This window comes from Xyrauchen texanus, chromosome 12, assembly GCF_025860055.1.
Source record: "Xyrauchen texanus isolate HMW12.3.18 chromosome 12, RBS_HiC_50CHRs, whole genome shotgun sequence".
Lineage (NCBI taxonomy): Eukaryota > Metazoa > Chordata > Actinopteri > Cypriniformes > Catostomidae > Xyrauchen > Xyrauchen texanus.
This window is the reverse complement of record NC_068287.1, coordinates 42,549,407-42,571,911: the sequence shown is the minus strand read 5'-3', so window position 1 is coordinate 42,571,911 and position 22,505 is coordinate 42,549,407. Positions and strand designations below refer to the sequence as shown.

The 22,505-nt window shown below is 38.5% G+C and overlaps 2 protein-coding genes across 3 annotated transcripts; one reads left to right on the top strand and one right to left on the bottom strand.

Moving 5' to 3' along the window:
- Positions 1 to 2,502: 2,502 nt before the first annotated feature.
- On the bottom strand, positions 2,503 to 11,344 carry LOC127653177 (hsp70-binding protein 1-like). Of its 2 annotated transcripts, none has more exons than XM_052139754.1 (8): positions 11,196 to 11,344; positions 9,371 to 9,490; positions 9,029 to 9,233; positions 5,995 to 6,219; positions 5,255 to 5,410; positions 4,349 to 4,439; positions 4,049 to 4,157; positions 2,503 to 2,864 (listed from the first exon to the last, which is right to left on the bottom strand). In XM_052139754.1, the coding sequence occupies exons 2-8, from the start codon at positions 9,488 to 9,490 to the stop codon at positions 2,784 to 2,786; spliced, it is 987 nt and encodes a 328-aa protein (XP_051995714.1). In that variant the 5' UTR covers positions 11,196 to 11,344; the 3' UTR covers positions 2,503 to 2,783. The 2 variants fall into 2 exon arrangements, with proteins under 2 accessions (XP_051995714.1, XP_051995713.1); XM_052139753.1 differs by having other exon boundaries at positions 2,505 to 2,864; positions 4,349 to 4,445.
- A 718-nt stretch (positions 11,345 to 12,062) lies between these two features.
- On the top strand, positions 12,063 to 20,778 carry LOC127652849 (elongation factor Tu, mitochondrial-like). The gene is made up of 10 exons (XM_052139258.1): positions 12,063 to 12,111; positions 12,666 to 12,712; positions 13,073 to 13,211; positions 13,440 to 13,606; positions 13,682 to 13,951; positions 15,439 to 15,571; positions 15,973 to 16,077; positions 16,213 to 16,364; positions 16,464 to 16,583; positions 20,091 to 20,778. Exons 1-10 carry the CDS (start codon positions 12,075 to 12,077, stop codon positions 20,259 to 20,261), a joined length of 1,341 nt encoding a protein of 446 aa, XP_051995218.1. The 5' UTR covers positions 12,063 to 12,074; the 3' UTR covers positions 20,262 to 20,778.
- The last annotated feature ends 1,727 nt before the right edge of the window (positions 20,779 to 22,505 follow it).

Below are 22,505 nucleotides of genomic sequence, written 5' to 3'. Positions count from 1 at the left end.
AAAATGAATGAATATTTGGTAGTTATGATCAGGACTGTTGGTTAAAGAAATTAACTAATTGAAAGTGGAAACTAATATTAATATATAATATTATTAAGGCAGTTTTTTGACATGGACATTTTTGTCCTCGAAGGAAATCTGAGTAAATTTTTTTTATTGCCGCACAAGGGTTAATGATATTCTTATAACACACACACATAAATCATTACTATAGGTTACAAAGGAGCTATAGTCCTCCCCCCGGGTAAAAGGCACTTTTAATTTTATTTTGTGCCAATCTCCGTGTAGAATAAAACAGCTTATATAAGCTTTCTGATATGACTGGAGTCTTCATTTTAATGTGAAGGGTCATGATGTCCTACATTTATTGCAAAATTACAATTAATGTCTTTAGGAGTTAAGAGGAAAAACTACTGAGTGCACGAAAGCAACAGGTGCTTGTGATGTGTCCCAAACTTACAAGTCTCGGTTAAAATGTCCAAAACCAGCAATTACAAATGAAGAAATATGTCAAGAATCTTCACAATTCACTATTGGACCATGTTACATATCCATAGTAGAGAATGCCATTACATATATTACAAATGTTGCATTATAGTTTAAATGATCTACAATGGCCTGTATATATTTACTGTTGTTGTTGTTATTAACAGTTCTTAAGTTCTACTTCGTTCTAACGCTGATATTAATTCTGGTTGTGAATGGCATGAGACGGTGCGCTGATAAGCATCATGCTTCTATTTTGGTCTTCATATCAGTGCAGCCTTTGATACAGTTCCCCACATTGAAAGCTGGAGAGGTTTTTGTAAAAGTTTAAATCCTTATTGATAAATAAACAGTTTTTGATTGCTTTCAAAAAAGTATCATCAAACAAGTGTCCCATCACATCCACAGGTTCCATTCCAGGACTTCTGCTCTTTTCATTATATGTTAACTTCAGGTAGTGCCATCAAAAACCCTGGGATCAAGTTTTATATAATTGCGAATTGATTGGATAATAAAATTGATAGGTGTGGGACAAAAACAGATCAATATTTTTTTTTTTAACTTTTTTACCAATTCTACTCCCTGCCCAGTAGGTGGCGATATGCAAAAATGATGCACATTTTCCACACAAAAAAAGAAGAATGTAAACGTGAATTTGGAGATATATAGTAAAAAAGGACTTGAATATTGTTTCTCACCCACACCTATCATATCGCTTCTGAAGATATTGATTAAATCACTAGAGTCCTATGGATTACTTTTATGCTGCTTTTATATGCTTTTTGGAGCTTCAAAGTTCTGGTCACCATTCACTTGCATTGTATGGACCTACAGAGCAGAAATATTCCTCTTAAAATCCTCATTTGTGTTCAGCAGAAGAGAGAGAGTCACACATCTGGGATGGCATGAGGGTGAGTAAATGATGAGAATTTTATTTTTTGGGGTGAACTGTCCCTTTAAATTAAAATATGTCAAATATATCAAAAGTGGCTACATGCTAAGGCATGTGTATTTATACAGATTTCCTGATTCAATTCACAAACTCTTGATTCGCTATCGATTCATATGGATACATTTCTGTTACAATATCCATTTTGCTTCCATGTTAAATACCTTCTCTCTAAACCAATCTCTTAATTATTAAAGGAACCTTCTAGTTACAATTCGAAAATATACATTTCATCAAACTGGTCACATTTTTGCTTTTTAAATATTTTCCATCAATTAATGTCTTGAAATGGCATATGTTGCATACGTATATATTTGTTACATCTGTATTGTTTATTTGCATAATTTGTACAAGTATTTACATTGATATGTAGAACTCTTGCTTATGCGGTACTGTCTCTTTAAGACTAGCAGCATCCGCAAGTGAGCGCATATAACGAGAGGACGTGCATCATTTCTTAAGCGCATCCAAGCGTGATTAGAATTACATTTTCTTTTTGTTATTGTTTTTAATCAACAACTGACAGTAAAAAAAAACAGTGTATTAAGAGACATCTCGTTTTTGGACACAGGACGAGTTAAACCAAACTTTTACTCTCAACACGAGGTGAAAGGACCTCTGTGCTAATAACTTCACTATACTACTAAAATCACTGGTGATGAAATCTGAACATTTACTAGCCATTAGCTAATCATAGACATTTTAGTTGCATAGCGTGAGGTTTGGTTGCACGTGCGAGGGATTTCCTTGCATTATAGAGGGTTGCCACATAGGGTAAAAGATCAATCTCTGGACTTAAGAATCAATATGGAGATTGTTCAAACAAAGATTGCGATGCTTCAGACAAGCGACAGCCCCAGTGCATTCTGTTTTCATGCTTTGAAACCTTCAAACATACTATCATGTTTTATTAGATCAGGGGGAAAAAGAAGCTTGAACCTGTATATTGATGTGTTGTTCTAAACTGTGGCTTTGCATTTGTGTGTTTGCATTTATATGGCTGTTGAGCTGAAAAGGGGATAAAATAAAAACTTAGAAAGTTAATTTTAAACAACATATTTTACTATAACAAACTGACATATTATACAAAATGTACATTTTCATAAATTATTAAAAAAAAAAAAAATGTTTTGTGTACAGTTGAAACGCATCAGCATTGATGGTACACTCAAGTAGGCACATGCACATATAGCTGGCAAAACTGAACTATGAATATTGAGAGTAAAAAAGCTTTTTTTTATTCATTTTTTTCAAGTACATTATTTCTCTCTAAAGCAGATAGGGAATACAAACTCATTTGTGTTGGCCAATCACTGCGCAGCAGGCATCATTATTGACCAATAAGACCTTAGCGATCCATTCCGCTGTCCTCCTGGTGTTGCCCTTGGAAACAAGACGCTCGTAATCGTTCACAAAATTCCAACTCCTCCTAAAATACAAAACAAAACAAAACTCCGTGCCATCAGAACTTAGTCAAACGTAAACGCCATTAAAAGAAAAGTTCACCCAAAAATTTTGATTATTTCATCATTTACTCACCCTCATGCCATCTCAGATGTGTACGATTTTCTTTCTTCAGCAGGACACAAATTAAGATTTTTAGAGGAATATTTAAACTCTGTAGGTCCATGCAATGCATGTAAATGGTGATCAGAACTTTGAAGCTCCAAAAAGCATATAAATGCAGCATAAAATTAATGCATATGACTCCAGTAGTTTAATCCATGTCTTCAGAAGTGATATGATAGGTGTGGGTGAGAAACAGATCAATATTTAAGTCCTTTATTACTATAAATCTCCATTTTCACTTTTACATTTCTTTTTTTAATACTTTCTGCATATTGCCACCTACTCGGCAGGGAGAATTTATAGTAAAAACGACTTAAATATTGATCTGTTTCTCACCCATACCTATCATATCACTTCTGAAGATTTGGATTAAACCACTTGAGTTGTATGGATTACTTTTATGCTGCATTTATGTGCATTTTTGAGCTTCAAATTTCTGGTCACCATTCACTTGCATTGTAAGGACCTACAGAGCTGAAATATTCTTCTAAAATCCTAATTTGTGTTCAGCAGAAGAAAGAAAGTCCAACACATCTGGGATGGCATGAGGGTGAGTAAATGATGAGACGATTTTCATTTTGGGGTGAACTGTCCCTTTAACAACGCATTTTACTTCTGCAATGCAACATATTTCCAAGTGACACAAAATACTCCACAAAACAAAAACAGGACAGGACTTAATGTTATCCATCGGCGAAATGGTTGGATTGTAAAAAGTAGATGATTAATATGAGTTTCCACCTCCTGAAACACTACTGGCACCCAACTTTTATTACGTTTAGTTTAATTGTCATTCATTTGAGTTAACTCTCAGATAAATTCTAGAAAGTCTGCATGATCTAATGTAGTGGTCTAAAACAATGCCAAAATAGCTTTGACTAGAAGTTAACAATGCAGCTCACATCTACAGTACATACTAGGTGATGTCAGTGGAAAAGAAAAGTTGTTGAGAGCGGAGCAATATTCCTTGGACAAACTTTTTTCCCCCTCTGGAATAACATGCAAACGGAAATCAATGGTTAAGAAATGAGTAAATGAATGTACCAGGCTCTCCTCTCGTCCCCTTAGACCCTGTACTCTCTGGTTGAGCAGCTCCTCTAAGGCCAGTGTTGGATCCCTGCAATCACTCATGCCACGGGGATCCTCAACCAGACTACAAAACATGTCAGAAACCAGGTCTTAAAAAACATTTCAGCCAGATATTTGGTCTATTTCCCGCAAGACGAACAAACGAAAGAGTTACAAGAGAAGCCAAAGTGGGATTACACAATGCATCTCACCAAATTAATTCTATGTATGTAAATATAATTCTATGTGGAGAACATAAGCAACGATTTTACTAACCAGCAGAGGGCGCCAAGAACATGCTCATGTATAGAGGAATGAGGGGACCGAAGAACTGACACCAGCTGCTGAACCATCCCCATAGACAACACTGTATCTGTCAGAAAGAGACAGAGACATTAAGGAGAGAGAGAGAGAGAGAGAGAGAGACGATAAATTGAGAGAGAGACAATAAGGAGAGAGAGAGATAGAGAGACATTAAGGAGAGAGAGAGCGAGAGTGAGAGAGAGAGAGATAGATGAATGATAGGTGAATGTATGTGTGTGTGTGTGTGTGTGTGTGTGTATGTGACCTCAGTGTGTTTCCCTACTGTCCACCACAGTGACCCTCAGTAATGTACGTGTGTGTATGTATATATGTGTTAAAACACTGTGGTATCGAATGTTCACAGATATTGTAATCTGTTACACTGTTAATTTGTACAATGAATTTAATTTGTACATTTAAATTTAAGTTATATACTTTATTATTTTGATGTCTTTATAATTATTTTATGTGTTCCAAGCTTTGGCAATATTGTAATATGTACAGTCATGCCAATAAACATTTTGAATTGAATTGAATTGATAGACATTAAGGAGAGAGAGAGAGAGAGACAGACATTAAGGAGAGAGAGAGAGACACAGACATTAAGGAGAGAGAGAGACATTAAGGAGAGAGAGAGAGAGAGACATTAAGGAGAGAGAGAGAGAGAGAGAGAGAGAGAGAGAGAGAGAGAGAGAGACATTAAGAGAGAGAGAGAGAGAGAGAGAGAGAGAGAGAGAGAGACATTAAGGAGAGAGAGAGACATTAAGGAGAGAGAGAGAGAGAGAGAGAGAGAGAGAGAGAGAGAGAGACAATAAGGAGAGAGAGAGACATTAAGAGACTCATGATGGTCCTACAGAATGCTTCCAGAGTCAGCAGTACCTTTGTGTTCTGGGTGACTAGTCAACAGGCTGAGCAGAAGGAAAGCTGATTTAGTTCTCAGTTTCTCACTGTCTGACTGCATCCCCCTCATCAGCACTGAAAAGCCATCGTGTGACAGGAAGTCCTGTAGACCTGCTTCCTGTTCCCGCACTAAACCTGAGAATGACATGAGTTATCATCAGTTCTGTCATCATTTACTCACCCTGATGTCGCTCAGAACAGGGTGGCTCAGCGGTTAAGACTCTGGGTTACTGACAAGAAGGTCGGGGTTCAAGCCCCAGCACTGTCACTGTTGGGCCCTTGAGCAAGGCCCTTGACCCTATCTGTTCCAGGGGCACCGTATGAGCTGACCCTGCACTCTGACCCCGGATTATTTGGGATATGTTAAAAAAAGAATTTCACTGTATATATGCAAAAAAAATTATAATTTGTGACCAAAATAAAGACTTCTATTCTATTCAAACCTGTACGTCTTTCCTTCCTCCATGGAACACAAAAGGAGATATTTAGCAACATATTCACACTGCTCTTTTCCATACAACTGTTGAAATCCAAAAATACCAAAAAACACCCAAAAAAGTGCATGTAAAACGTCCATGTGACACATACACGACATCTTCAAGCCTTTTGAAGTCATATGTCTTAGTGTTGTGTGAGAGACAGAAATTCAAGCCATTATTCACTGAAAATCTTCCCTTCGTCACATTTACACACGACCTAATGGACTACATCATACGTACAAGACACAGCGTAGAGTGCTTTGATTCGAACGGTGCTGTTTGCGTCGTGATCTGCGAGTTGAAGGAGTGTCAGTAGCGCCCCCTGTTTCAGCACGTAGCATTGCACCTCAGGCATATTCTGAGCACAGCTGGCAATGAGATGAGCAGCTCTCCAGCGAATACCTGCTTCAGTGTGACAGAGACAGCTCGACAAACACAAGTCTAGACCGCCCAGCTTCATCAGATCTGCAAAACACATAAAAACACACTCAAAACCCTGTTTACATCTGGTTTACACCCATCTCAGTAATCTGATCACAAGTGGGCAGTAGGGCTGCCAAAAAACTGAATGTTTCACTGATTTATAACCACAAATTAGAAATTTAAAGACATAATTTCAGGTGTGTTTCTTTTTACTATAAATTCTTCTCCTTGCCCAGTAGGTGGCGATATGCACAAAGAACGTGAATCGCCAAAAACAAAAGAAGAATGTGAAAGTGAAAATGGAGATTTAGAGCAAAAAAGGACTTAAATATCAATCTGTTTCTCACCCATACCTATCATATCGCTTCTGAAGACATGGATTAAACCACTGGAGTCATATGGATTACTTTTATGATGACTTTTTGGAGCTTCAAAGTTTAGGTCACCGTTCACTTGCATTGTATGGACCTACAGAGCTGAAGATTGCTTCTTAAAACCTTCATTTGTGTTCAGCAGATGAAAGAAAGTAACACATCTAGGATGGCATGAGGGTGAGTAACGGCACTTTTCCACTGCCCATTATACTAATGCTCATGCAGCGAGATACTGATAGTGAAGACACAACCACCAAAGACCTTCACCACAGGGGGTTGTTCACTCTGAACACGACCTTCTTATTTCTTTTTAAGTAGGCATGCACTAGAGATGGATGTTTTTGACCGTTGCGTCGTGTCCAGGGTCTGAAATTACCGTTTTAGCCCACCAAAAGACTGGTACATGAAAAACATTTACCAGCCAGTCAGATCTCTTACCGGACAATTTTATAAAAAAAAATTCTTGCATTTTACAAATGGATTTTACAGATATGAGAGACAAATAAACAATACTGTAAGCGTGTTTAAAAGTGATCTTTTTATTGTTTTATTATTTATGAAATATTTAATTGCCAGATAGTCCATTTAGAATTAAGTGACGTCCAGACGCGGCGTCAGCCGATTTTGCCGGGGCTTCAGCCCCGAATGTATTTTGAAATGTTGACTGACAAATATGAAACCGGACAAAAGCCTATGTAAACCCCCGAAATCATAAGTTGCCTTATTTCATTGAGCTTTGGCTTTGCACATACTGCATACAGCCTGTAAATATAGACATAGGTCTTAAAAATAATCTAGCTTATAGAATAAGTTCCTTTGCTGTCGGTAGCCTATGGGCGACTCCGTTTCTTCCTCTCTGTTGAATATGCAGCAGGTAGGGGAGGAGCTAGCACAGTCGTTGACATCAACTAACGTTACTTAGTGGCGAGTTAACGGCAGTTAGCAGGAAAGACAGCAAAAATTAAGCAAATGAGGCTTTGGGGATTTTTCCGAAATAAGTCAGTGGGTAAGAATTCACATTTGTTTTTGTCCTTGAAGTCTTAAGATCATCATCTAGCTGGCTTTCACCCACAGTAGGCTAAACCTCAAGAGTTGTAGCCTCTAACCTCCTCGTTTAGATTGAGGCAGCTTGGTAGCTCCGAGTTAACGTAGTCGCCTCTCACGCCGGAGCCCCGTTCGGAGCGTACTTTTCTTGTTTATCAGGTGTTGTTTTCGCTAAGGATAACCAATAAGCATTAACATAAAATGTATGTGTGACTTGTTTTGTGATATTAGTTTGTAGGAAATATACACTTTGATTTGATTAAATGGTTTTGTAGAGTGTAGCAAAGATGAGCAACAGACTGAGGAGCAGCAGCAGCAGCTGTGCCAGAATCAGGCATGGAAACTGCTAACAATTAATAAGTCACTTTACTTTAGAGAAAGTTAAAAGTGAAACATTGTTTATCTCAATGATCCTAATGAAAGGATTTTGACAGATGAATTATTCTCATAGAGATGATGAGAATTATATACAGTTCGATGCCATGGTGTGTCAATGAACTTAGACTAAAGTCATTCATGTATTGCTTTAACTTACGATCTTATACATCATTTTGACTATTTATGTCAAAAAATATAAATTATTTATATTAAAAAAAAATTTCTTTTGCATCACAGATGATTCAGGGAGGAGAGAGGATGTTAGTCGAGGATAGTACTAGAGTGGAAGATTTAGGAACTGTAGAAACAGGCCCAGCCAGAGCAAAACTCAAAGAATACCCTCTCACCAGCTTTGGACTACAGGGAAGTGGTTGCTAGTGTGAAAATAAAATTGTCTGGGCTAAGCCCCGGATGTCCTTCAATGCTGGAAACGCCTCTGGTGACGTCACGTTAGAGCAGGCCACGCCCACGACTGGTGACGGACTCCACCCTATTATCATAGAGATCCTCCCTTGAGTGATCGACACACAGTCTGTGCTGGAGCAGCTACAGTGAGAAGAATAATGTCTCATAAGTGTTCTGTTGTTGCTGTAAAACTGATCATAAGAGTCTTATTTGTTGCACTGCGTCTGTTTTAGCCCAAGAATGTTATTAGTGCTTGGCACACATCCTAAACTTGAATGCTCCTTTAAGCATTCGAAAGTAAGTTTTTTTGTGTGTAAATTCAACGAATTGTCTAATTTCACATTTAATTTGACAGCCTTCTTGGGCAGTGCTAAATAAAGGTGTAAAGAGCATCATGTGACCAAATCACCATGATGAGGCGGAGGACGTGGCCTGGCACCGAATCAGCGGATCACCCTCCTCCTCATCGCAATCACATTTGTAATGGAAATGTGAATCTGTCCTGATGCGTCTTGCAAAGGACCGCCTATTCACCTGTCAATCAAACACTGCGCTAATAGTTTGTGTAGCTTAGCAGGGTCAAAAGCACTTGTAGAGCATAGCCACACACACATACACACACACACACACACACACACACACACACACACCTCTTGCATTGTCCAGGTTCTCACAGAGTTCCGAGAGCATTTCCAGAGCCTCCTCTCTTTCATCCTCCTCATCTTCCTCTTCCTCACTCCCTCTCTCTCTGCATTCATCTCTGTTAAGCACTTGCAAACAACGTTTCATCTGTTCTACCTCATCCATCTGTCCTTTACACACTTCTGCCAGAGCTCCTCTCAAGAACTCCATTCTCTACAGAAAAAAGAGAGGCAAAGACAGACAGGAGAGTTTAGACAGACGTCTCAAACGCAGACTAAATGATAAACAGCGATATTATAGAACTTGCACAGCTACGGTGTTTATATGGACATCATGGGGTCTCCTCTCACCTCCTGTGTCATGGGCTCTGATGGAACTGGACCCTCAGAACCAGAACCAGCCTCCACAGCCATCTGAAGCACACCCTGTAAATTATTGGGGTGATGCCGGTTACCCCTGCCTTCTGCCATCTAGAGAGAGACGGAGACATCATATAACACGTACTACACATACATGTCAATAAAACATGCTTTTTAAGTATGCACATTTAATCCAGACATTAAATAAAAACATTTGAATAACAATGGAAGAATGGATGATATTTAAACCAATCCTAATGTTTACTGTTTAATCAAATGTGTTTGTTCTCTTGTTAAAGGTGCACTCAGTAACTTTTGTCTTTGTGTCATCTTGGACTTACACTGACACCTAGTGGCTTGGATGCAGCATCATTCAAAATCAGTAGTTTTTAGTTTTAGATGCTACTGTAGACATTTAGGATTCACAGTCAGCCATAATGACTTTAACCAGTGAGTGAAAGTGTCAAATAACAGGACGGTTACTGAGATTAAGCGAGTAGTATTTGGCTGGTCATGTGATCTCAAGATGGCCGCCCCCATTAGGGGACCCACTCCATGTAGAATGAACCCACTTTTATACGGTTACTGATACGACTGGAGTCTTCATTTGAATGCCAGTGGTCATGCAATTCCAACATGGCCGCCCCCATGTGAGGACCCTCTCCATGTCGAATAAAACAGCGTTCATAAGGTTACTGATACAACTGGAGTCTTCATTTGAATGTGAGTGCTCGTGATTTGCTACATATATTGCAAAATTACAATTCATGTCTTTAGGAGTTAAACTTTTTTCTAATGAGGAAACATGTACTGAGTGCACCTTTAAAGCTCTACATGCTCCAGTCTAGTTATAAAAACAGTAACAACACTTATTTTCGGCTACACCAATTATCCACAATGTTTACTTATACATACAGAAAAGAGGTCAACCGATAGTGGGTTTTGCCGATACTGAAAATTACAGTAGTGGAAAAGGCCATAACCGATTAATCGGCCGATGGTTTATAAAATCGATTTATAGAATGAATAAAGATTTCATATAAAGATTTATATATATTAATTTTACAGGATGAGGTTTATTAAAAAATAGGGAATAAAAAAAAAACTCCAATAGCCAATTTAACCAATAGCCAGTGTTGGGTAAGTTACTCTAAAAATTTTATAAATTACTAACTACTAATTACATCTTCTACAGTGTAATTACTCAACTAAATACTCTGTTTGAAAAGTAATTGCATTACTTATTAGTAATTACTTTCTAAAACCCTCATCAACCTCGACCAGATGAACAATACAAGGATAGACGTGAAACTGTTCTTTTAATTCTTTCAAATAAATTATATAAAAACAAATAAATTATTCATGAGCTGGCCAAAGAATTTAAGGGGCCAGCGTTAAATTAAAAAACATATATTTTAACATTAGATGTTAAATTTCGATTTTAAATTCACTATTGTTCTAATAAAATTGTTCTATAGTCTATAAAGTATTTAACACAATTATATCAAAAGTAACTAATTAAATTACTGAAAAATTAAGAGTAATCCCTTGCTTTACTTTTTCAATAAAAAGTAATTTAATTACAGTAACTCATTACTTAGTAATGCATTAGTAATGTTAGTACCCAACGCTGCTGATAATTGCTTTTTGGAAATTTTGGCTATCGGCACTGATATCTCCGATATATAGGACCACCTCTAATATAGATATAACATGAGACTTATAAACTAACAGCCAAAAGTAGAGTAGAATGAAATGTAATCACATTCTAGTCCTGCTAAAATATGTAAATACGGGTACAACAAACCCGTCTTACCTCGTGAAAATGATATGAATCGAGGTTTTGTAGATGTGATGTGTTTGACGTGCTTCTGTAGTAGTGATGTGTGTGAGTTCCGCTATACTATTATAAACACACCAGAAGCTTCCAGATCCTGCAGCAAAGCGGCGTGACCAAAACAAAAGTCGAAGAGCAATGACGTCATTACCCTTTACCTTAATGACTTGCCGATATACCGAAGTCGTCATACTCACACACACAAGACATTATAATATTAATTCAGAAGCACGACTACTGCATAAAAAGGTCTTCTAATTATTTAATTTCTTAAAAATTTTTTTATATATATTTAATAATTACTTCTTATCACGTGTTTTAATATTTTTTTCTTATCACGTGTTTAAGGGACGATGAAAATTAAATTATTATTTATTTAATTAACATAAAGACATGAAACTGTTCTTTTAATTCTTTCAAATAAATCATATAAAATCAAAAATAATTATTCATGATCTGGCCAAAGAACTTAAGGGGGCAGCGTTACATTAGAAAACATCTATTTTAACATTAGGCATAAAATGTAGATTTTAAATGTATTATTGTATTATATAGAATTGTTCTATAGTCTTTTAATACAATTACATCAGAAGTAACTGTAATTAAATTACTGTAAAATTAAGAGTAATCCCTTACTTTACTTTTTTAATGAACTACAATGAATTACAGTAATTCATTACTTAATAATGCATTACTCCCAACACTGGTCAAATTTTGGTAAGAGAATGTAAAAACAAAATCTACTTTTTAACGATCAAATTTTGTAGTATGTTTACGTGAAAATAAAAATACACGTCCAATGATGATGTCGTCAGACTCTGATTATCACGCACATGCGCGTTTGGATTCGCCCGCAAAATGGCTGCGCTCGTGAGTGTCCGCGCGTGCCTGTCCGGTAAGTTACAAGAAGCGTTTTTGATGTTGTTTGCCCGTGTTATTGACTTCGTGTTCGTGCTACGATTGATTGGTGTGGGGTATAAATAATATATGCGTGCATGTATGGATGAAAGTGTGGAAATGGTAGTTAGGGGAAATGGCATTTTTGATGCATAACACAAGGTCAAGTTCTTCAACCTGTGCGGCATTTATAACCGATATTGACAGCAATTTATAAGACTGTGCATAAATTAATGAAAGAGCTGTTCTGCATCAAGACACAAGGAGAGTGCAGTGTGTTCTAAATAACGGGGTGTCTGCTGTCTAGATTAGGTCAGATTCGGGCTAACTATGAGAGCAGTGCAGTTATATTGATGCATTAAATTCGATTTTATTTTTATTTTTTTCCAATATTGTTTTTTGCCATTTAATTACACGTATTTTATTTTAATTACACGTATTTTTGTGCTTATGGATTTTTAATAATGATTAAAATTTGTCTGAACCATAAACCATTGTCATTTTATTTATGTTATGTAGATTATTTATTTATTTATTTATTTATTTATTCAGCTCTGCAGTTGACCTCCCCGAGTTTACTGCACAGCTCCTTTAAACTGGTGAGTGTTTTAAAGTGCACATAAAGTACTTCATTAATGATGTTATTGAGAGGAATATAAGATTTCATTGAAGTGCCTAAATTAGCAGGATTATCATGGGGGAATAAAGTTAATAAATACAAAACAAACTCTATTTTCATTCATGAAATTCGTAATTTATAAAGCTAAATTTATCACGACACCCTGTTTTCCAAAATTATTATGTTGGTTTTGGGGGTGTTCCCACTAATACTTAAGATGCATATAAATCTTTGAGATTTATGTAGTTAATAAATTTCTCAATGCCTTGTTTTTTTTGTATATGAAAGCTTTTTGGAGTTAAAAAAGTGAGTTTTAAGCATTTTTCTTTCCATCTCTCAGTGTGCAGTTCCTCTGAGTCGGAGGAATTTTGCAGCAGAGGCCAAAAGGGTGTTTTCTCGTGATAAACCTCATGTAAACATCGGGACTATTGGTCATGTAGACCACGGCAAGACCACACTTACTGCTGCCATCACCAAAGGTAATTTAAAGACTAAAACTTACCTTTAAGTTCGAATACATTATCCCATGTATGGGATACAGATGGTTTAATTTACTCTAACAGTGACCTGTTTAACCCTTCTATTGTCTTGGGTCATTTATGTTCGAAAATGACCCGAAGGACAAAAGTAGGGTGCAGTTTCTTAAGACAATAGGAGGGTTAAAAAGTAGTTGTTTTCACCTAAATTTGTGTGCATGTTTGTGTCAGTTCTTGCCGAGGCTGGTGGTGCACGTTATAAGAAGTATGAAGATATTGATAACGCTCCGGAGGAGAAGGCCAGAGGAATCACCATTAATGCCTCGCATGTGGAATACACCACCGCTAACAGGCATTACGCACATACAGACTGCCCTGGACATGCTGACTATGTCAAGGTAATGCTTAGTAATGGACTAATAAGCATTATTATAAATGCATGTGATGCATGTGAAATATATCCATGTCTGTAGAACATGATCACAGGAACAGCTCAGCTGGACGGCTGCATTCTGGTGGTGGCAGCAACAGATGGTCAGATGCCTCAGACTCGTGAGCACCTCCTACTGGCGAGGCAGATCGGCGTGGAGAACGTGGTGGTGTTTGTGAATAAAGCTGACGCCGTGGAGGATAAAGAGATGCTGGACTTGGTGGAGCTGGAGATCAGAGAGCTGCTCACCGAGTTTGGCTACGATGGGGAAAACACACCCGTTGTTATTGGATCGGCGCTCTGTGCCCTGGAGGTAAGGATAGTGGAATGGAAACGAATGGAGGAAAAGATTGACTGGACAGTTCACCCCCAAAAAATGTATTCTGTCATTTACTCAACCTCATGTCGTTCCAAACCCAAATGACTTCCTTTCTTTTGTGGAGGGATACATTTTCATTTTGAGGTGTACTGTCCCTTTAAAAGTTTGATCCTCAAAGAAATGAACAGAAGATGCATTGAATATTTGTTTTGTGTAAATACACACAATGAGGAAGGCCGTGAGGCCAAAATGTTTGTGTCCCCTGACTGGTGGGAAAATAAAGAAAAGAGTGCAGAATTAAAATTCTGTCATTTACTAACTTTCATGCCATCCCAGATGTGTATGACCTTCCTTCTTCTGTGTAAACACAAAGATAGTTTTTTCGAGGAATGTTTCAGCTCTGTTGGTCCATACAATGCAAGTGAATGGTGACCAGAACTTTGAAGCTCCAAAAAGCACATAAAGGCAGCATAAAAGTAATCCATAAAACTCCAGTGGTTTAATCCATGTCTTCAGAAGTGATGCGATCGCTTTGGGTGAGAAACGGATCAATATTGAAGTCCTTTTTTACTATAAATCTTCACTTTTAGAAAGTGAAAGTGTAGATTTATAGGTAAAAAGGACTTCAATATTGATCCGTTTCTCACTTGCGCCTATAATATCGCTTCTGAAGAAATATATTTAACCACTGGAGTCTTATTGATTACTTTTATGCTATCCAAACTATCCTTTCAACTTGACTCTGAAAACCAGTGAGCTTCAAAAGCGTCTGTCTGATGCCATGTACAGAAATCGACAATTAAAATAGCACCGACGCCTGGAGTCGTAGGTTCGATTTCAGGGCGTGCTGAGTGACTCCAGTCAGGCATCCTAAGCAACCAATTGGCCCGGTTGCTAGGTTGGGTAGTGTCACGTTGGGGTATCCTCTTAGTGGTTGCTATAATGCGGTTCTCGCTCTCGGTGGGGCACGTGGTGAGTTGTGTGTGGATGCCGCGGAGAATAGCGTGAAGCTTCCACACCCGCAAAGTCTCCGCGGTAACGCGCTCAACAAGCCGCGTGATAAGATGCGCGGATTGATGGTCTCAGATGCGGAGGCAACTGAGATTCGTCCTCCGCCACCCGGATTGAGGCGAGTCACTACACCACCACGAGGACTTATGGTGCGTTAACTTACGACGCGTAGAAACGCGAACCCGCAAGTATTCCTCCTACTAGTAAAGTGCAACCAATAGCTGGAATCAAGTAGACGCGCATGTTTTCAGAACGTACCAGGTAGTCAAACTTCCTCGGTCACTTTCCTCCAAGCGATGTGCCCGCTTCGCGTTGTATGTGAACGCACCTTTAGAGCCAAGTAGCACAGATGCAATGTAAGAAGACATGCATACAAATGATTCGCCGTGTCATGTATTAATTGACAGCCCTAGTTTTAAACCGTTGAGTCGATAGTATTCAGTACTTCTGTTCGGATTGTGTGTGTTTAGAACAGGCAGCCAGAACTGGGCGTTGACGCTGTTATGAAGCTTTTGGATGTGGTAGATACCAATATTCCTCTGCCAAAGAGAGAGCTGGAGAAACCATTCCTGCTGCCCATAGAGGGAGTCTATTCTATTCCAGGTATTTGCTCTCCTGTCTGTGTTGTGTTGTATAAGCCACTTCCTGTTAACTAAAACAATGCTCGCTTTTCATTTTTCAGATGCATACTTCTGCTCAAGCTTCTGTACTATTCTGGTTTACTCTTGAAATTCGATATCATGCTTCTGCTTATAGCGTTTTTGGCTTTTATGTAGTCATTTGAGTGTATTTTTTGTAACAAAGTCAGTCCAGAATCAGTTTTGAAGTCTAATAAAAATGGATCTTTTTGCAAACATAAGTAGCTTTGAATAAAAGCATCTGCTCGGTATATCCATAAAATAAATATTGTTTTCATTCATTACTCATCCTTTGTGTGCGAAGTGATTCTGAATTCCCAGAAGCGTGTGTGTGTGTGTAACGCTCCGTGTGACTTTTGCGTGCAGGTCGTGGTACTGTGGTCACTGGCACACTAGAGCGAGGGGTGATCAAGAAAGGAGATGAGTGTGAATTTGTCGGACACAGTCGTTCCTTTAAGTCTGTTGTCACTGGTAAGAAAATGTCATTTTCTGCTCGACTCATAAACTAGTGATAGGACAAAGTGTATTGATGCTAACCCTCTTGTCAGTTCCGAAATCAGTTCCAGCAGCTTTTGTCAATGGATTAAGATGTTCTCTCTCTCCCAGGTATCGAGATGTTCCATCAGTCTCTGGATCGGGCAGAGGCGGGCGATAATCTGGGTGCTCTGGTCCGTGGGCTGAAGAGAGAAGATGTCAGGCGAGGAATGGTGATGAGCAAACCAGCATCTATACAGCCACACCAGAAGGTCAAAGCTCAGGTTAGTGTCTATATCTCATCAGTTTAGGTTTAACGCATCTGCATCGATGCTTCAAAACCATTTTATTTTGTTAAACTCTTCCTGTTTGGGTGTCATCAGGTCTATGTTCTGAGTAAAGAGGAGGGTGGCAGACACAAGCCATTTGTCACAAACTTCATGCCTGTCATGTTCTCTCTCACCTGGGACATGGCCTGTCGAGTACAGCTGCCAACAGGCAAGGTAAGTTTTGAATTATTTGTGGGTCTCACAGAAATATGTCTGGATCACTTCTCATAACAAAGTCAAAGGGAAAAATGTACACATTTTGCATAAAGAAATGAACACTTTTTTTTGTATTGTGACGAAGCACATTTCCCTCCCAAACTCTAGTTACTGTAATGTATCTAGATGTTACTTTTTAGCAATTCGGAGTGGAACTTCAATAGATTGATCTTTGAAGGTCTCTGCATTGTCATTTCTGAACGCTGAAGTAAAATGATTATTGTTAATTTACACCAAACACACAATTTACACTGGATCGCTTGGCAGTCGAGTGTGAAGCGGCTGGGATGAGGATTAGCACCTCTAAATCTGAGGCCATGGTTCTCAGCAGGAAACCGATGGAGTGCGTACTCCAGGTAGGGAATGAGGTATTGCCCCAAGTGAAGGAGTTCAAGTACCTCAGGATCTTGTTCACGAGTGAGGGGACAATTGAGCGGGAGGTTGGCCGGAGAATCGGGGCAGCGGGGGCGGTATTGCACTCGCTCTATTGCACCGTTGTCAAGAAAAGAGAGCTGAGCCGGAAGGCAAAGCTCTCGATCTACCGGTCAATTTTTGTTCCTACCCTCACCTATGGTCATGAAGGTTGGGTCATGACCGAAAGAACTAGGTCGCGAGTACAAGCGGCCGAAATGGGCTTCCTCAGAAGGGTGGCGGGCGTCTCCCTTAGAGATAGGGTGAGGAGCTCAGTCATCCGTGAGGAGCTCGGAGTAGAGCCGCTGCTCCTTTGAGTCGAAAGGAGTCAGTTGAGGTGGTTTGGGCATCTGGTAAGGATGCCCCCTGGCCGCCTCCCTAGGGAGGTGTTTCAGGCACGTCCAGCTGGGAGGAGGCCTCGGGGAAGACCCAGGATTAGGTGGAGAGATTACATCTCCACACTGGCCTGGGAACGCCTCGGGGTCCCCCAGTCCAGAGCTGGTTAATGTGGCTCAGGATAGGGAAGTTTGAGGCCCCCTGCTGGAACAGCTGCCCCCGCGACCCGACTTCGGATAAGCGGTTGAAGATGGGTGGATGGATACACTAAACAATTGATTCTCTTATTAAGTTTAGCTGACTCAAATTTAAAGTGACCTCTAATTTAGATTACAGCTCTATTTAATTTCTGGTCATTCTTTTAGTGTAATCTTTTTAAGTTATTGATTATTCTGAATTGTCCTAGTTTTCATTATCCTTTCATTTGGGTCCCGATTGTCACTTGGAGTAATATGCCGGCCGATTAATTACATAGGCCTCACGGACACAAAATCGCTAGTTCTGTTCATAGTCAGCGGTTGCAGGGTTTACTAATATCATCTGATTCGGCCGCCTAATGCTTGCTCATAACCAGATGATAGTTTTATTTAATCATGTTTTAATCAACATAACGTAAGACTACCAGTCACTGCTTATCACTCTCTTAGCAAGTTGTATGTAACAAAAGGCGCCCATCAAATCTACTGGTGTTAAATGATTTAGGAGCAATACAGATTGAATAAATAAAGTAACAATTTATTTGCCAGGCGGGATTTAAAACATAAGTTACAGAAAATCAAATCAAAGCCAATTTCACAAATGATCAGAATAAACAAACATAAAAATAAGAATCGAGAGACATACCTGACAAAACTACATGCAGTGGTATAGCATGGGAGATCTGGCTTACAGATTCCCTACATTAAAACTACACACATCAGATTCCCCGAGCTCTGGGCCAGCTTTCCTTAATTATCCAGACAGAATAGACATTGTGTAACGAATGGTTTTATCCTTTGAACAATGATAATTTAGGGGTGAATGGGTTCTTGGCTTCCTGGGGTCATACCTTATTAACATACAGGCAAGGAGGGGGATAGACCTCCAGAATTATACAGTATTTGGCCAAGACTTTATAACTTTGTTACCATTAGTTTTATCAACATGGGAAAGAGACCATTATACCAGTCGCACAGAGATCTCTTAAATTATATCAAACATGCCTAGTTACATTATTTGTTTTCATGCTTGTAGGCCTTACTTGTGAGAGATTTTGAGCGTTGTTTATCCCGGAAGTCTTGTTGATTCATTTGGACATGTGCTGGGTTACATTTCACTTGGTACATAGCCTTACATTTGATATCTCTCAATTGCGACTTAAAGAGCACCTATTGTGGTTTTTCAAATATTACCTTTCACGTAGTGTGTTATATAGCTGTTTGTGAATGTAAAAAAAATCTGCAAAGTTTCAAAAATTAAAGTGCATGACAAATGGAGTTATTGACTCCCAAAAGAACAGATTCTGAACTCCTGAAACGAGGCGTTAGTTATTCCAGACTGACTTGCTGTACTACCCTAATTTGGTCACAAAAAAACCTGCATCTGGTCTTCATTGGCTGCTCGCGAACAGCTTTGACCCGCCCTCAAACATGCACTAAGTGGTAGACCAATCACAACAGACTGGGACATCTGACCAATCAGAGCAGAGTAGCTCTCTGAAAGGAGGAGTTTAGAATGAATGCTTTAGAACGGACCAATCAGAGAAGAGTAGCTCTCTGAAAGGAGGAGTTTAGAATGAATGCTTTAGAACGGACCAATCAGAGAAGAGTAGCTCTCTGAAAGGAGGAGTTTAGAATGGATGCTTTAAAGCATTCATTCTAACTCTCCTTCAGAGAGCTACTCTTCTCTGATTGAATGCTTTAGAACGGACCAATCGGAGAAGAGTAGCTCTCTGAAAGGAGTTTAGAATGAATGCTTTAGAACGGACCAATCAGAGCAGAGTAGCTCTCTGAAAGGAGGAGCTTAGAATGGTCCGTTCTAAAGCATTCATTCTAAACTCCTCCTTTCAGAGAGCTACTCTTCTCTGATTGAATGCTTTAGAACGGACCAATCGGAGAAGAGTAGCTCTCTGAAAGGAGTTTAGAATGAATGCTTTAGAACGGACCAATCAGAGCAGAGTAGCTCTCTGAAAGGAGGAGCTTAGAATGAATCCTTTAGAACGGACCAATCAGAGAAGAGTAGCTCTCTGAAAGGAGGAGCTTAGAATGAATCCTTTAGAACGGACCAATCAGAGAAGAGTAGCTCTCTGAAAGGAGGAGTTTAGAAGGAATGCTTTAGAACGGATCATTGAACGAGTCGTTTTTGACACTGGGGAATAAAGGTAATGCAGCATTTTAAAATTATGAGCAAATTAAAGTGTTTTTACCTTGGATGCATGTAAATCTATTGTGAGACCTTTACAACAAAATGACAAAAGACATGTTTAAAAACCATAATAGGTGCTGTTTAATTTCTCACAATTTACAACTATTTCTCACATTTATGAGATATTGTCACAATTGCGACTTTATTTCTTGTAATTGCAAGTTTATCTTAAGACCCCTAAAATTACTGTTTATTTTCTTTATGCAAATACAGTTTATTTATTTAGTGTTTTATTTTTGCTGTGAAATATGACCTGAACATGTTTTATAAGATTAACCTTTGCCCTGAATTTACGTGTCTTCCATCGAATTGTAGGAGATGGTAATGCCGGGAGAGGACACATCTTTAACACTGACCCTCAGACAGCCCATGGTTCTTGACAAAGGTCAACGGTTCACACTCAGAGATGGCAATAAAACCATCGGCACAGGTCTGGTCACAGATATCCTCACCCCAGCAGAGGAAGACAAACACAACTGGGGCTGAGAAAGGATTGGAGAGGAGTGAAGGGATGGGAAGAGAAAATCTTTTGAGACTGTGACTTTCAAAGCCATGCCAGACTAAAGTTCAAGAAATCTTGCTCTAGATTGGTTGAATGATGGTTTATGGATTGCAAAATTAAATCTTTGTGTTCATGGGAATGTCTTTGCCCTGGTTGCTAATATTTTCACAGGGCTTTAAATATTTGCCAACCAATTTTTGTCAAAATGCTTTTCCCCAGACTACTTGGTCAAGAAGTAAAGTATCCTTTAGTTTAGACATCAAACTATAATATGTTGTGTTTGGAAAGATTCTTGCCATGTAAACGCATCAAAATGTATGAAAAATGCACCGCTTTATTCACAAGAAACAATGGCTCATTTGCAAAAAGCCTTCTGTATAATTCATTGAGTCTTGTTGGTCTACAGACACACATTTGGTTCTTTGCTGTCTGGTTTACAGTCATCTGTCTATAAAAGTGATTATACAAATGTGGCTAATGTAATAAAATGTATTTAATAGATTTGTAGACTTAGTTTTGTGTTTGTCACGTCCCAGTTGCACATACAGTGGTATGCAAAAGTTTGTGCACCCCTAGAAGATGAACTGATCTCCAAAAGGCATGAAGTTAAAGAGGAAGCGTTCTTTGCAATATTAGTGTATTATTTAAATTTTGCACAATTTTTGAGTGAAAAAAGGAAAGGAGCACCATGCAAAAGTTTGATTTGAGCTCTCAGATAACTTTTACCAAGGTCTGTACCGACATCTGTGCACTGTAAAACATTTAGTGTGAGTTTACAGTAAATTCATGGCAACTTGTTACCCATAAATTAAAAAAGATCTACAGTGTTTGTCACCAGCGATGAGTTTTGTATGCCGAGTGTTGATATCTTGCATGCCTGATGACAGCTCGTGATAAAAGGTTACTGAGTGATCAAACCAGCCATATTATAGCCTAGCATTGCAAACATCTCTTCCTTATTGTTCGTTTGGATTCAAATGCATCATATAGTGGAGATTACACTTCATGGGCCGACATTAAGTCACCCACTAAATTAGCTATTCTCTCCACACATTACAGGACAATGTATAGTGTTCTCAATCACAACTGCACCAACTGGGAGAAATTTAATTAGAAATAAATACGATAAGGTCCCATCCAAAGGGAACACTAAAAACCATAATGGTGACTTCCTATGAAACACCATTTTCTCATAATGCAGTGTAATATTCAACTTTTTTCACTGTAATTTGTTGTGTTGTGGCAGATAATGACCTAGCCTGCATTTATTTTACAGTAAAATATTGAAAACAGTATTTTATTGTTAGAAATGACTGTTAAATCTAGTAAAATCCTGGCAATTTGTGTGGTTGCCAGAAATTTACAATAAAAAATACGGTGTCCATTTTTCAGGCTTTAAATGATGTAATTTTGATGCCTGTATATTTTACGGTTCACTACCGTTTATATTATTAAATGATATAAATGTGATATACTAACCTTCTGGAACTATATAAGTCTGCTTTTCACTTTAACCCTTGTGCGTCAATAAAACAAAGAATCTATGTCCTTAGAGGACAAAAATATCTGTGCCAATAAAGCCATAATATTATTATATATTAATATTATTGTCCACTTTCAATTAGTTTATTTTTATAACCAACATCAGTCCTGTCATAACTAACAAACATTCATTCATTTTCAGGATTTTAACCCTTTAAATCCCAGTTTGTTTACATAATGCCACTGTTGTTTTTTTATGGGTGGAAAAAACCCACAGAAAATTCATTATTTTCCATATATTAAATGCTAAGGGGAATTGTTTTTGGATTATTACAGTCTGGGATATGCCAATGATTAGCAACAACATTGATTTTTATGCATTATTATTTTTTGTGATGTGTGAGATTACAAAATAAATAAAGCAGAAGAAAAGAAAGTCGTACACATCTGGGAATTACTCAACCCTGACGGTGGCAGACAGTGAAGAAATGTGACAGTGTTGTTGTGTGTGTGTGTGTGTGTGTGTGTGTTTTTGTTGTTGTTCTTCAAAATGGTCACTGTTCTGTCCCATACAGTATATAAGTGTGTGTGTGTGTGTGTGTGTGTGTGTGCGTGTATTTATCACTTTGTGGGGACCAAATGTCCCCATAAGGATAGTAAACCCCGAAAGTTTTGACCTTGTGGGGACATTTTGTCGGTCCCCATGAGGAAAACAGCTTATAAATCATACTAAATTATGTTTTTTG

Bases quoted from the DNA above. Each gene is read 5' to 3' on its own strand.
- LOC127653177 (XM_052139753.1), bottom strand. From the start codon at position 9,490: ATGGCAGAAGGCAGGGGTAACCGGCATCACCCCAATAATTTACAGGGT. The intron at 9,234-9,370 runs GTGAGAGGAGAC...TTTTTTCTGTAG, and splicing joins CAGAGCCCATGACACAGGAG to AGAATGGAGTTCTTGAGAGG. The intron at 2,865-4,048 runs GTACATTCATTT...TTTGTATTTTAG, and splicing joins GGGGACGAGAGGAGAGCCTG to GAGGAGTTGGAATTTTGTGA.
- LOC127652849 (XM_052139258.1), top strand. From the start codon at position 12,075: ATGGCTGCGCTCGTGAGTGTCCGCGCGTGCCTGTCCG. The intron at 12,713-13,072 runs GTGAGTGTTTTA...TCCATCTCTCAG, and splicing joins TGCACAGCTCCTTTAAACTG to TGTGCAGTTCCTCTGAGTCG. The intron at 13,212-13,439 runs GTAATTTAAAGA...TGTTTGTGTCAG, and splicing joins TACTGCTGCCATCACCAAAG to TTCTTGCCGAGGCTGGTGGT.